The sequence below is a fragment of the Bactrocera oleae genome, chromosome 6 (assembly GCF_042242935.1).
Source record: "Bactrocera oleae isolate idBacOlea1 chromosome 6, idBacOlea1, whole genome shotgun sequence".
Taxonomy (NCBI): Eukaryota; Metazoa; Arthropoda; class Insecta; order Diptera; family Tephritidae; genus Bactrocera; species Bactrocera oleae.
This window is the reverse complement of record NC_091540.1, coordinates 2,754,126-2,769,984: the sequence shown is the minus strand read 5'-3', so window position 1 is coordinate 2,769,984 and position 15,859 is coordinate 2,754,126. Positions and strand designations below refer to the sequence as shown.

Below are 15,859 nucleotides of genomic sequence, written 5' to 3'. Positions count from 1 at the left end.
TATGTGTGTGCATAACAAAAAGTGGTGAGAAGCAAGAAAGAACCCACTTTTCTTAACTAACGCCAAACACAACACGGGAAAAAAGCCCCGCACTGCAAAAACAAGCGCAAAAGCATTACAACAAATACAACAATTTGCAGAGTAAAATAACAACAAAATATAGCTAGGCACAGTAAAAAATGTGGAAAATGAGCACAGCGCACTTCAAAGAAATTACTTCAGCCGAAAGTAAAGAAAAGCAAAGTGAGTAAAATTCCAAGTTTGATAGAAAAACAACAAAAACATACAGTAATACAATAACAATCAAACACATTACCGGCAAATTTAAATGCGAATAAACGCCAACACTACTGCAATGCAAAACTATTTCCCAAAGACAATGGCGTATAATAAAAGTCGCTACCGAACGCCATGCCTGTGGCCAGTGTTGGTCATACATGGCGTATGAGTAACTTGGCAGCAAACCAAACTCACACATAGCATGTGTGCAGAATAATGCGACTTGTATTGTGGTTGACAAGCATATATGAGTAACTGTTTGTGTCTGTATATCTGTCTGTGCCTGTGTATGTATGTGTATATATGTATGTGCTTGCGTGACAGCCCAGCGCTCGCATTGTGGCAGGCTAATAAATACTCATAAGCCACTTAAAGCACTTGAAAGGAAAAAAAGCTTCGGGACAAGGAGGCAAAGAGTCAAACGAAAACGCTGAAAACTGGCAAGTTGAAAACTTATATAAACAAATAATGACAGCTAAGACCGTTTAGAAGGACGATAGCAAAACTGGAATTCTATTAATGCGAGCTGTGTGGGGAATGAACAGACAAACAAAGAATACACAGGAAAAATATAAAATTTAAATTAAACAACAATTAATTTTGAACTTAAAGTGTATTTGTTTTTATATAATTTAAAGCAACAATGTTTCAGCAAAAAATCTTTTTAAAAAACTGAATAAAAAAGCATTAAAAAGCCTTTGATAGCTATTTACAATATTTCATTCAATCAATTCTTAATCCAATAAGGTTTTTCAGAATAAAGCTTTAATGGCTTTCAATCAAATTGGAACCAAAATCAGAAATTTGTTTTTTTAGTATTAAACAATGGTACGTCTTTCTGCTTAAAACCGAAAATAAGAGCTGATGAAAGAGCTTTCTTAGATCAAAATTTTTAAAAGCGTTTAAAAGTTACTTAAAATATATATTCCCTGAAATATCTTTATTTCAATGAGTTTTAAATATCAAAGCTTTCAAAAGTTCTGAATCAATTTATATAGAACCAAAAACATTATTTTGTTTTTGCCCCTAAAATGTAAACAATGGTGTTATTTTCCAAAAAAATGTTTTGAAAGCGCTAAAAGAAAAGCTTTTGAAGGAGATTTTCCTAATCACAGCTTTCAAAAGCCTTCCTGAAACATTATTTTTCCAATGAGTTTTTACAGGTTAGAGCTTTTGAAAGCTTTCAATCTGTCAAACCAATAAAATTATTATTTTTTACAGAAAATATTAAATACTGATACTGCTTTATGCGAAAAAGCTTTTAGAGCTTTTAAAAATGTGAGTACTTTTTGGCCCACTTTACTTCAGTGAACTTTTATAGAGCTTTTTCTAAACTTTTGACAGCTCCCCAAATTATTTAAATAATATTATATTTTTTAGTTTAAGATCTGAAAAAAACGAAGAAATGAGATTGTCTAAAGAAGGCGTTATAATAAATAAATGCTAAGGTTTCTCGATATAAAATTTTGTGAATCTATAAACTAATCGATCGAAAGTTAAGGCGAAGTCAGTCCATTATTTAGAATTTTCACTTCTATTCTGAAATTCACTGGCCTATAGAAATACTTCCCGACACAATCTTTCTGACATACACATACATAACTACCCTCTTCCCTTATCGCCTTCATAAAAATTGTACTTCCTATAAACACAACAAAATAAAAGAAAATGTGGCAATTTTTCTTCTTACACGTGCTTGTTCAAAACTTTCGAAAGAGGCCGTCTGACCGTTACACGAACTCTTGTGTCAGGAGTAGAGGTGTTGGGACATAAATCCGCACTGCTTTGGAAAATCCCAACCAACGGTAAATATGAAAATAAGTACATACAGACACATATTTGCCTCGACTTGTGTGCAAAATACTTTCACTTATCCTGACGTAAACTTCCCAATAACAAAGAGATATCCCCATCCATATGCATATACTCCATTGTGAGAGTATATTGTGGCAACCATTCATACTGGCGTCCTAGTATAATACTGTATGCGACTTCTCCACTACTTGTCGCAAGTTTGTAAGTCAACGATTTCTATTATACAGTTAGAAGGTGTTTATGTATGAATATGTAAAAATATATGTATTTTCTAAATTCTTGGAGCAAATAATAGCAGAAAAAAGTGAAATTTATACACTGGACAAAATATGAATATTATTTTTTGTAAAAAAAAATCGGAATTAAAAACAAACAACATTGGTTTTTTTTAATGAAAAACTACAGTTAGAACATTCAGTAGAATTATAAAATAAAATTTTCTGTTTTTCAAAAATTGAAAACATTGATGCTTCTTAAAACGAAGACATGTTTGAAAGAGCTTTTCCAAATCAGAGCTTTCAACAGCCCTACAATAAATTTACAACATTCTCTTAAAACATTTAGCTTTTAAAGAGCTTTTCATAGCTTTTATAATCCTTTTTTATTTAAAGTATATTCCAGTATTCTTTTGCTCAAAAAGCTCTTGTAATACAATTTTCAGATCGCAGCTTTCAATAGCTTTAACTAATTTAAAAAAATATTATTTTATTTTCTCAAAAATGTAAAGCATTGATGCTTCTTTAGACAAAATAAACCTTTAAAACAGCTTTTGAAGATCAGAACTTTCAACAACTCTCAAAATAGCTTTAAAATATTTTCTTGCAACAAAAATTTAACAATTTTAAAATATTTTTGTTATTTAAAGCGCATACAAGCATTTATTTTGTTAAAAATGCTTTTACAACAAAAACACATAAATTGCAGCTTTCAAAAGCTATTATCTAGCTTTTAACAAAAAATATGTGTCGCTTTTTTTTCCAAAGCTTTGAATATTGATGTTTCTTTAATAATAAAGTAATATTTTCTTGAAACTTCTTTACTTCAATACGAAGGCTCGGTAATCTTTTCTAAGCATTTCAAAGCTCTTGAAAATTATTTTCAAAAAAGTAGGTTCTTGTTTTATTCAATGAATTTCTTTCATTGTGCTTTAAGTGAAAAAATGTAAATAATAATAAAAAAATCTAGGTATATACAACGTATGCAAAGAGGCATACAAATTGTGTGGGTAGTCAAATGGAAAGTGAGTCGGACCGAAAACAAGAAAATAGTGCAACGCCATACCAATAACTGGTCTGCACAATATGCCACAGCAACCACAGACGTCGGAAAACGTGTTGTCGTAAGCTCTAACGACGTTATATGAACACATAAAAATATTATTTGCAAAAAGAAAACGCTTGGCTTTACAGCAAGACATATTTTTCATATAACAACTTGCTAACAGGCATATCCTTTCAAAAAATCACACTTTTTTCATGCACTCATAGGCTGTATGGCAGTGCGAATTTAGTAAACTAAGAGTTAACGGTATAAGCAGAAAGCTCAGTTTCATACCCGTAAAAGTAACACCAGTGTATTTAGTAGTATTTGTATAAGGAGTTACAAGTACTCATTGGTATTTGAGCGTAGCTGAGGCATCCACCAAAGGCAAAGGATATACGAGTATAATATATATTGTATACAATGGTCTGTATTTGCGCGCTCAGTGTAAGAAATACGACGTCAATAACACTGCAATAAAAGAACAAATAACAATTACCGTTACAATGCAGTCGAAAGCAATAACGAATAGCGATAATGGAATAATAGATGAAAGGAAATTATGCAGAAATGCTTTCACTGGCAATTAGCAAACGTAAAGTATACGATTGTGTGGCTAGGTAGGGAAAGAAGTATAGTGCCAACGTTGGTTAGCTGATGCTTTTCATTGATAAAGCTATCGACATTATAATGCTTATAATATATTTATGAAAAAGAAATATAGTGGATTTCTGGCGGGCATTTTGATATACTTATATGAATTAAAGGAAGTTTATTTGAATAAAATAAGGTGTGAAAAGTCGTAATGTTTAAAATAAAAAATATTAGTCAAAATGACCGAAGATGTTGAAAAAATAAGGCGTTTTTTGACATTTTTAGTTACTTCTCTGATCTGAATAGCGTGCAATGCTTATTATGTTTTGAAAACTAATAAAATTATTTAAATTTGAACATGTTTTAGAAGTGTACTAAAATCAAAAATTAATATTCTCTTATAAAATTTAAATGCGCTTACAAACGCAGCAGAAAATAACGGTACTCAGCAAATGATTCATGGAAACTTGTTTATTACCACTATTCACAAAAATCAACACAAAGAAAAGCCGTGCCTCCGTTTGCCTACTTTCTCACACATATCACATACATACAAGTATATACAAATCAACAGCAAGCAATGTGAAAGAAAGTGAAATCGGCAGCAAAGCGAAAGTAAGGCAATAAATAGCAAGTTGCAAACAACAAACGACAACAACACAACAACATATAGATCCAAAACATTTGCAAAACATAACTGCTTACATATGCTGTTAAGCGAATCAGTGCAAACGTAACATAGATATGCATACATACATATATACGTTTATACATCTTAAAGTGTTTGGAGTGGCAATTCATCGCCCAACCGCTACCCATAAACAAAAGAGTATAACAATAACAATAACAATATAGCAGCGGCAATAACAACCATGCAACACATTGGTAATAAATACGAGTTATACATTCTATTACCATATTTTCATGTCGACTGCCAATTTGCACGAACGGCGTCGTCATCGTGAACATAGCCATCGCCAAAAATTTTTGTGAGCACGTGGAGAGTGTGGAGAGAGCTTCAAATTGTTACGGCAAATATGCGGCTACATGGCGTATAAGTAACATACAGGCAAGTATATTGAATAGCGATTTGTATGTGACGCTTTTGGCTGCTTGCCTGGCCTTTTGCACAAACACACGTACAAATGCACACATGAGTGTATAAATGTGCGTTGTTTGTATTTTACTTACAATATGCTTGCCTCGCTGTGGCGCTTGCCAAAGAGCCTACTAAGTAGCTGCTCGCTCCCATTGATCGCTGGCCAACAACTAGTCGGCCAATCAGTTAACTTTTACGCTTACTATGCCATTTTCTTTTAAAATTCCCACTCCACATGCCGCCGGTCAGCCCTTGGTGTTGGCTTGCCATGCTTAAGAATATATTAAATCGCTATTGTGACAGCAGTCGTCGCGCGGCAGCTCAAGCGTAACACCGCCATATTTATTTGTACGCAATGATGAAAAATATTTTACAATAATTCATATAAAGAGCAAGTTAATCAAGCCGAGTATTACAAAAGTGGTCGTGGTGAAAATCGTATTTTTACACTAATAAAAATATAAAAAAATATGAAAATTTAAAATTTAAAATTTTATGTACAATAAAAGTTAAACTCTCGCTGTGTGCATTTAAGATTCTACTAAAGTGTGCTTCAACTTTTGTTTATGTGAAAAAATTTAAGAGTTTACATTTTTGTAAAACAAAAAAATTGTTTTTGCAAAAAAAAAAAACTATGTTTAAAAAAATTTTTTGTGTTGTTTTGTAGTAAAAATTTTAAACTTTTGTAAATAAATACAAAAAGTTTAACAATTTTTTGTATTTATTTACAAAAGTTTAAAACTTTTTTTTTCGTAAAAAAAGTAAAAAAAAAAAATTTATTTTCATTTCTTTTTAACGAAACAGCAATACAAATAATACTTCAAAAAATTTTGTAGCATACTTTTATACACTCCAGCGCGAGGCATATTGGCCTACAGTCCATTGCAGGCTTACTATTATACTATACAAACATACTTACAGAAATACACACATACATTCGCACAAATGTGCTTGCAGCATCTACTAACCGCACATTTAGTCTAGTATCATACAAACACGCCACATAGTTTTGTGTGCGTGTGACAACCAACTGAGTTTATTTGCTGCCGTTCGTTTATTTACTTGCCCGTCAGCGGTCACTCATACGCCCCGTTGACCGTTTGCGCTACATGGTTAGTAGTACACTGCAGGCGCGTGACTTGTTTTCTTATTTTACATATTCCACACGGCAAGTGGTGTTGTTGTACGAGTTTTGTAATTGCTGTTTTACGATTTTTTGTTATTCTTGTGCGATTTTTGTTGTTTTTACACGATTTTTGTTCTTGTTTTAGCTTTTAGTTGTTTTTGTTGTTTCATTCTGTCTGTGCGCACTAGTATTTATCTCTTTGCCTGTGCGTTCAAAGTGAAATTAACTCATTTAAAGTGCAATTAAATTAAAACGCTTTCAATTAACTCACTTTAAATGACCGACTGGTGTCGAGGGAGTGGGAGTAAGCGCGTTATTTTTCAGCTGAAAGTTGCTCTACGTTTATTTTTTCATACTAGCGCGTTTAAATTTAACAAAAAATAAATAAAATTATGATCTTACTCAATTTACATTAATTTTAAAATGCTACAAGTATTAACCCTTGTATGACCAATTTCTTTGTTCAATATTCATATACTACTTATATAGGGCAAAAATATTTTTATACGATTAATTTTATATAGATTTTTCATAAATAGTAGAAAAATACATTATGAGAATGATGCCAGATCACTGTGATCCTACTATAGAAAATTAACTTACAAAATTTTTAATATAATTTTAAATTACTTAATTTTATAAACTATTTTCAATTTCCAACCTTCTTGTCGCGCAAAATAAACCGCTAAAATGGTATTATCGTCAGATTAAAAGTTTTACACTAAACTTTTTCATTGATTTTTCTATATACTTGCATATTTACTACAATTTTTTCGTTTATAAAAAAAATCATTTTGGGATCAATATGACTAAGTGCCCCTATCGCCGGTTTAGTAAAAATTTTAATCTTCTTTTTTCTCTATATAAATAATTACTTTAGATATTTTTATACCCTTAACAGGGCATATAAAATACGCCACTAAGTTTGTAATACCTAGAAGGAAACGTCGGAGACCCTATAAAACATACATATATAATAAATGATCGACATGATGAGCTGAAACGATTTAGCCATGTCCGTCTCAGCTTTGAAGCTATTGATCTGAAAATTTGCACAAATCCTAAATTTACCAAATTTACAAACAATAAATTCATTTATTAAATCAGGTTTGCAAAACCTTGTTCAAACCCGTCTCTCAGTTCACGTGACTAAGACAAAGTTCCATATGCCATATTTTGTAAGTCATATTAGTTAAATTATGTTTAGCGAATCTAACTAGACCTTGAGTCAAGGCTGTTTAACTCAAAAAGTTTGAATGAATTTCTAATATTTTCTCAACAGATAGATATGTATGTGGCGATCAGGGACTAGAGCAAATGAAACTAAAGCAACTAAAACGAAAACAACATTTAATCTCCTTTAATCTTTTAATAATGGACGAAATATGCAAATTTTTCATGCTCCAAGCTTAAAAAATACTTATTTAAAAATCACCTGCATATACACACATACATATACATATAATATATACTACCATTATTCAACAACATTAACTCATTCGTTTTTCGGCATTATTTTGCCTTTCGGATAACTTAAATTCAATTAAAATAGTTTCATTAAATTTAATTTGTTTCAATTTTGTTTTATGCATTTAAACAGAGAACGCTGCGGGAAACTAATTTCGCATAAAATGCAAGCAAATGAAAGTATGTGTGTATTAAACAGTAAACTCGTAAATGTATGCAAACAAATGCAAGTGTATGTGTGTATATGTATAGACGTTTAAAAACTGTAAAACAGAGACAAAGATAACAATATTAAAAATCAAGTATACATATATACTACTACATACAGTTACACATATATTGTTGGTGAAATTAATAAAACTCGGCAGCTTAAATGTACGAGGACAGCGACGAAAGTTCGCCATTTGTGATGCTCTCATCGCCCACCAAGTCATGGGTTAGTAATGTGATTAAAGTATATACATATAAATAGTTGTAAGAGTATGTATTGGCATTTAAATGATGTGATTTAATATATACCTTAAATATTATTAAATTATGTTTATATTAAAACAAAAAACTTAAAGCAATCATATAATTTAGCCAAATTTATTCTACTACTTTTTGTAGAACTTTTTGCTACAATTTTCATATACTACTACAAATTTACATTCCCACTAACATATTTTATATCTTCTGCCAAAATTTTGCTTTGATCTCCTTAATTAATGTATTAAGCAATATCTCAATGGGAACCAATTCTACGGAGTAACTTGAAAATATTCTAATACAATGGTGTCATCTTTTTTAAATCGTAAAATTCTGTCAATATTTCAGTCAAACTCTGTCAAAGTTCTCACATTGAGACAGTACGGCATAATCTTATATTTTTACTTCGAGGACTAACTTCTTTAACTTTTTTCCACTAGATATTTAAACTCATTACTGTAGTTGCTTTATTTTGTAAGGTTTTCACAATGTCAAATTTAATGACACACCTGGTCATATTAATGAAAACGACTGTCATTTCATTTTGACAGCAATTTATAAAAGTATTTTTTCTGAGGCACTAGTATATGTAGACAGACAGACATGGCTAAATCAACTCAGCTCGTTATGCTAATCATTTATATTATATATATGTATATTTTATAGGATCTCTGACGTTTCCTTCTAGGTATTATTAACTTCGAGGCAAACTTTATATGTTATAACTTTTTCAGGATTTTAATATTGAGTTGAAGTTGCAAGAGTTACGTTAGTATATATTGCTAGCACTCTCTCTCATACCGTGTGGTCGAAATTTTATAGCAACGTTTTTAGGGAATTCTTTTTTATGCATTTTGGTTTTATACTAAACTTCTGAATTTAAAATTGTCAAAAGAAATAGTACTTGTAAAACTAGACGATATTTGTCAGACATAGCAGAATCTTAATTTGGTAACTAAGCCTATTTTAGCAATTTAACCCTTTATCGTTGACAATTAATCTGACAATCGAAAAATTTACAAATTACCAATTAGTATTTAATTGATACTAAATTAACATGACATTTACTTAAACTACACCTTGAAAATGCGTGGAGTACGTTCACTTACAATTAAATTAGTAAATTAGTGTTTAATTTACTTTAAATTAATTTAAAATTTTACATGCAAAAATTGATTTGTTTTTAATCTGTAAGCGCTTTAGCATTATTTTAACAACTCTTTTTAATACTATTTTTTCAACAAATTTTTCCACGACTACTTTCCTATGGCGCTATGGGTTCAACTTCAACTTCAGTGTCCTTACACTATTACATTATTATACCACTTTTATAAATACATACCTACGGTATAAAGGAGTTTATATTTGTATATATGTATATACAATGTTGCTACTACATATTTTGTTTAATTTTTTCTGCATTTCATTGTTTTCAGCTAATCACGCCGTAATTAAATTCACATTTTTTTGCTTCTGTGTGCCATTTTACGGTGAAACTTTCAAAAATTCTTATATATTTCTATTGTCTTCTGTACCATCGCTACTAATACAACTCTGTTTTCACGCAACTTACTTTCAATACCACTTCTATTTTTTAATTTACTATTTTTTTTGTGTTCCACAAACTTTGAGTCTGTCTGCCGCAGATAGTTTGGTTTGCATTTAATTTGTGTTGAGCAAACATGCAGACAGCAAGTCGGCGTGCCGTCCAAGTTGTTTCCGCAGCAGCCGCAATAATTTTCTCCATTTAACGCACACACACACTTTGCATTAATTTTGTTTTGCTTTTAACTAATTTTCTCCATTTAGAATGCATTTATTTAGCTGGGTGTTTTCTTTGCTTTTAAACTGTTAGTTAACATTTTAGTTGTTTTCCACCACAACTTTTAATTCATTTTTTTCGGTTTTTCCTTTTAATTTATTTCTCCTTTTATTCGCTTGCCATTTTTTGTTTCCATTTGTTTTGCTTAAGGTAAACCGCCTAGTTTGCACGTTGGGGAGTCCAACGCAGTCAAATTTTATGCTGAGGTATTCTGTATTGCTTTTGGCTGGGAGGCTGTAGGGGTTTTTGTTTGGTTTCCGGCTTACTTTTGAGGCATTTTTCGCTTATTTAAGCACCACTTTTCTCATATTAATTGTTTCTACGTTGGCTGAAAATATTAATTCAATTTTGTTTCAACTTTTATACATTTAATTTACGAAGGATTATCAGTTGCATATGGCGCATGAGTAACATGAAGCACAATTCAAGTTAGAGAAATCATAACTTCTTATTTCATGCAGCATTTGTTTCTAAAACTTAACGAAGCCTATTATATGTTTCTGGAAAAATAGGAATTGTCCCAAACTTTTTTGATCATAAATTCTGATGTAAAATTTTAATTTATTTACATATGTATATTTAATATTGGATTTGATGTTGGTCTATCTTCATCAAAATCAGTCTTTAATAATAGACAATAGTACGTACTACATACATCTTTTAGTACAATTTAATTCAAAGATAAACTCATATTATTTCAGTCCATATTTTTATAAGAAACAATTTATGAACTTATGAAACAGTTGCAAGACTATTGAGCTGTGGTAATATTAAGAAGCCAGTTGACCTATTTACTTCAAAGTTAATCTGCAAAAAATATGCCAAACACAAAGTCATATATATTTTAAAAAAAATGTTGCGTATTAAATGATGCGGAAATATTTTTATTTTTAAGAATGCAAACAAGTATCAATGGCCATTTACTTATTTATTAATTGAACCTTGTACTCAACAGCGACTTTTTTGTTTAAATGTATTTCAAGCTATACTTCCTACGTTGAATGACGATGAAAGAAACGCTCTGTCAGCATAAATGCTTAATACAAATAAAAATTAACAGATTTATTGCCCACCTCAGAGAATAATTTTCAGCAAGAAATATGGAATATGAGTTCTTCGAAGTGCAGAGAAAACGCCGCTTATGTCCATGGCGAAGGCGATTAAAATGAATTGGTTGATATGCGCGATATGTATTCTACCATAATGTGACATAACGGCATAAAGTTTTCTTCTTCTCTTAAACAAAAAAAAAAAAACAAAAACAAATTTTACAACAGCCGTTAATTTCCTTCAACATTACGCATCGTAATTGATGAATACATTGCAAGATGGCGCAGCGCGAAGAAAGAAACGAAAATAATATTAAGGAATATATGTTTTATTTACAACTGTGAGTGTGTGTGATAATAATAAGCATGCGACATATATGTATGTAGTATCATCATTGAATATGTGAGTTTGTATATTATATGTATGCGTATGCATAACTGTATTTAAATATTTACTCGTGGAAGCTGCACCAAGGATATACATAAATAACTGCTTTCACTTGAAGCACGCGGCAAAACTAGCAAAGTAATATATATTTGCAGATGTATAAATCGGGGAACAAATGAAAAATTTGCAGGAAAATATACAAATTAAATGCAATTTATAATTGCAGATATTAAATGTGGCAATAATAAACAAATTGGGTCGATTGGGAATACATTTCTTGTGCTGATTGAAAAATTTATTTAACAAAATTGCGAAGATATTATAATGAGCAAATATTCATTTCACTGAAGGAATGACGTAAATGGATAGTAATTAAATGATAATTTCCTTTTTTCTTTAGTAATTGTCTTTTGATTGTATACCTTAAAGCCAAGTATTTTGATTACAAAAGAAATTTGAACTTTTTGTCAAATAATTGTTTAGCCAAATTTGAGTTAAGAAATCGCCAACTAAGTTAATCAGCTTTGTTTCATTAAAACCTTAAAGGCCTTAAATTGTATTTGAACCAACCCGAAATAAAAGACACGCGTTGAATTCGTTCTATGCGATGCCCAGCCTTCATGAACAAAAGCTCGAATTTAAAAGATTCTCAATAAGTATCGAAGATAATATATGTATGTAGGGAAGAAAAAACGTTAACGTTAAAGAAACTCTGGGAGCTTCCACAAGCATACACCCAGTCATAAAGTTAAAAAACAAAATCTGTTACTAACTAGTAAAAAAAAATATAGTTTAAACCACAAAAATATCTGGTAAAGTTGAGAGGATTCTATGCATAAATCAACTGCCTGATCTAACTGGAAAGCACTCTGTTGGAAGCTATAAAGTATAGGTAGGATGTAGGTCTGAAAGGGGTAATTACCACGTGTCATTTTTTAAAACTAGTTTTAGAAAACTTAAATAAAATTTAGAACTTAACAAGAGCTGCGCATTTTTACATTGGACACCTTTATAATATATATAAAATTAACTCATATAGTTCTTATTTCAGACCATACTTACATTAGAAAAATTTTATGAACTTATAGAACATTCGCTAAACTCTTTTAAGAAACCAATTGACTAAATGGGTAGCTAACTTGAAAGCAAAGCTGCCAATCAGTACGTTGAACACATTAAAAATAGATTGATAACCTCAAAATATGACGAAAAACTAATATACTGCTTTCTACAGCGATGTAGAGCGCTAGATTTGAATTAGTTGGTAAAGAAATTGACCACGCTATGAATGTCAAGTGCTAATTATAAAACGAACTTTCTATTATTAATTTGTTCTTGAACTAGTTCCAAACTAGTGACTTTCTTAACTAGTTCTATAAGAAGGATAAATATTATATAAAGAGCTTTACAATGTTTCCAGCATGTACATATTTATATTTTCACTTATAGTGTACAAAGGAAGTAAGGATTGTAGTAATATTATTTATATACCCTTTACGCAATGGTGCAGCACGTATTTATGATATGAGGATTACCAGGGCTAAGTTTATACAATTAAAATGCATTAAACTGCAATACAAATTGTGTTTTTCTTTTTAATTTACTTATATTAGAGTCATTAATGCGTATATACGGAGTTACAAACTCACTATGCGCAATCAACTGACTTGAGCGCCTTGAATTGCGCAAGGAATTGCGTGAATTTGCTATTTAGCAAATAAAATATGGTCACAATAAAATCGAAACAAGAAACAGCCACAAAAGTAAATGGTTTTAATTGCATTCGGTCATACAGCAAAGCAAATAAATATATATATTTACGCAATTTAAATTTATTTACACACACACATACATATTTTTATGTGGCTGCGACCGCAGCGTGAGCCGCATGGCAACAGCAGCCGCTTAAGAACTGTGTGTGAGAAAAAAATATTGAGCGCGAACAATTAAAATAATTGCAAAATTGTGGAGAAAGCAAGCGCGAAAAAATCGAAAATTTTATAAAAGAAAAGAACAAAGGATATGCAAATGTGTGAGGGCAGGAAGTGGGTAGGAGACGCACAAAAAATCTACGCGTTGATTGTGGGTGATAGCCCCGTTCATGGTCAACATGCGGCTTTCGCACAATGCTGGTATTAACTTTAGCGTGTGTATATATTCAAATTGCGTGTATGCGTTCCATATAAGTATGTATATGTGTATGTGTGTGTGCTCACGCGCGTGCCACAAAACAATTTAATTAATTCCAGATTTGTGTGAAATACTCGCTCACAACGTACTTTACAAATATACACGCACAAGCACAAAAGCGTGCATGTATACGTGTATAAATCATATGGGCACAATACCAATGCGCACATACACATACATACTTATATATATATATACAAAGTTTCTACCTATAAATGTTACGAAAATTAAATATATTTTTTCCAATATTGCCAACGGCAGCAGATTTCGAACGTTAATCCCATTTTATTTACACACTATATTTTCCATTTTTCTCTTCCCCTTCCTTTCTCTTTCATGCCACAACAATTGAAATTCGCCACAACGTCACCAATCCACCAAACAATCAATCGTTCGCATTCAACGAAAATATTTCATTTGACCAAAATTTCACAACAGCCGGCTAGTTACGGTAAAAAGAACGGCATGTGGTACGCCTCGCCCGGTAATCAGGGTTGGGGCTCGAAACCGGCCAGTCGTAAGCCATCGATTATGGAGGCAGACTTAGGCACATTATCGACCACATCGGGCTCGATCAAACGCAGTGCCGGACGTGTTATACGCATCATCAATAATTTGGATCACTCAGTGCAGGTGAGTCAAGTGCAATGCAATAAGTAGACAGAATAACAACAATAGTGTGATACTCTATAGTGAACAACGGCTTTAGAAGTAAGTTTTATTTTTTGGTGAACAGTTTTTATAGAGCGTTTAGGTTTGAATCCTCTATATTCAGGCATATAAATATAAAAAAACTAACACCCCTTATATGAAAACTGCAAAAATATATTGTAGTAAATATTTCTACAATACTTACTTTACTTACAAAATATTTGGCCTCTATCTTCATTATTTAAGCATACAAATTAAAAAAAAAATAACTACTTAAACTAACACTCTTTATACAAAATTGGGTTTAAAATAACTTTTAATGTCTTTCTTCTTTATTTAAAATTAAAAATAAAGTTAGTAAATGAGAAACAAAATATTAACTAACCAAACATTAAAATATTTTCATATAATATGTTTATAGAAATTTTTGGTCTCTATTTTCATTATTTAAAAATAAAAATAAATATAAAATTTTTTAAATACTAATCCACCAAAAATAACACCCTTTATACAAAAATTTCAATAATACACAAAAATATGTATTTTTACATAAACCTGGCATAGCGAATATAAGCTTACGGCATGCTTATACAAGTATTCGCTATGCCATCACGGCGCCGCTCACAAAAGTATGCTGCATTTTATGGCAGGAAAAATATTTTCAATAAGCAGAAAAGTCATCAATGGAAATTTCATACAAAAGCGCATTAAAATGTGCAATTTATTTATGTAAATATTTAATTTTTTGCTGCCACAAAATATTGAAAATTTAATTTTCAACGAAAACTCTGCGCACAGGAAAAAAAATAATGAAGGGAGCGCTAAAGAAGTTGAAAAAATAGCGAGATTAACCCAGTTTTTTGCAGCTCACTATTTCTTTTCAATGTTTTGACTTGATTTTATTATTCCCAATAGCATTATTTATTATTGATAAACCAAATATTGTATGAGTGTTAAATTTCGTGTGAAGCATAAATTTTTCATTATAGCGTTGAGCGATGGACTTATAGGTTTCTAGAGAAAAAACCGTAAGCAATGTGTTCACGTGAATTAATTTATATTTCCCAGACAGAAAAACTATATATTATTAACTATATTAGTTAAAAATAAATAAGGTATCGAAAAAATACAGCATGTAGAATGTAAAGTGTAGAATATAGAATATAGAATTTAGAATATAGAACATAAAATTTGGAACATTTAATACAGAATATACAACATAGAACATGAAATATAGAATAGAGACTAGAGTATATAGAATACAAAATACAGAATATAGAATATATAATAAGCAATATGAAATATATGATATATAATATAGACATTGAAATATGGAATTTTTAATACATAATATGGAATATATAGCATAAAATATAAATGTTAAATAGAGAACATAGAGAACATAGAAAATTAAATAAAAAATATAGACTTGGGATTTACGATATTGAATATAAAATTAACAGTTAGAATGTGAAACCTAAATTGTAGAATAAACATTCTAATAAATTTTTAAAATTGATAATTTATAAAAATTTTATTTGAAGTTGAACCTAAAAAATTAATTAAAATTACAATTAATTTTAATAAAATTTAAATTACAGTTAAATTGTAATTAAAATTTTAATTAAAATTGAAATTAATATAAAATGAG

The 15,859-nt window shown here is 30.5% G+C and overlaps 1 protein-coding gene across 1 annotated transcript in view; it reads left to right on the top strand.

Moving 5' to 3' along the window:
• Positions 1–15,859, top strand: part of DCX-EMAP (Doublecortin-domain-containing echinoderm-microtubule-associated protein) — a 76,907-nt gene that overhangs the window by 46,728 nt on the left and 14,320 nt on the right. The window contains exon 2 of the mRNA XM_070111354.1: positions 13,996–14,190. Coding sequence (XP_069967455.1) covers positions 13,996–14,190 — 195 coding nt within the window. The remainder of the gene's footprint in view (positions 1–13,995; positions 14,191–15,859) is intronic.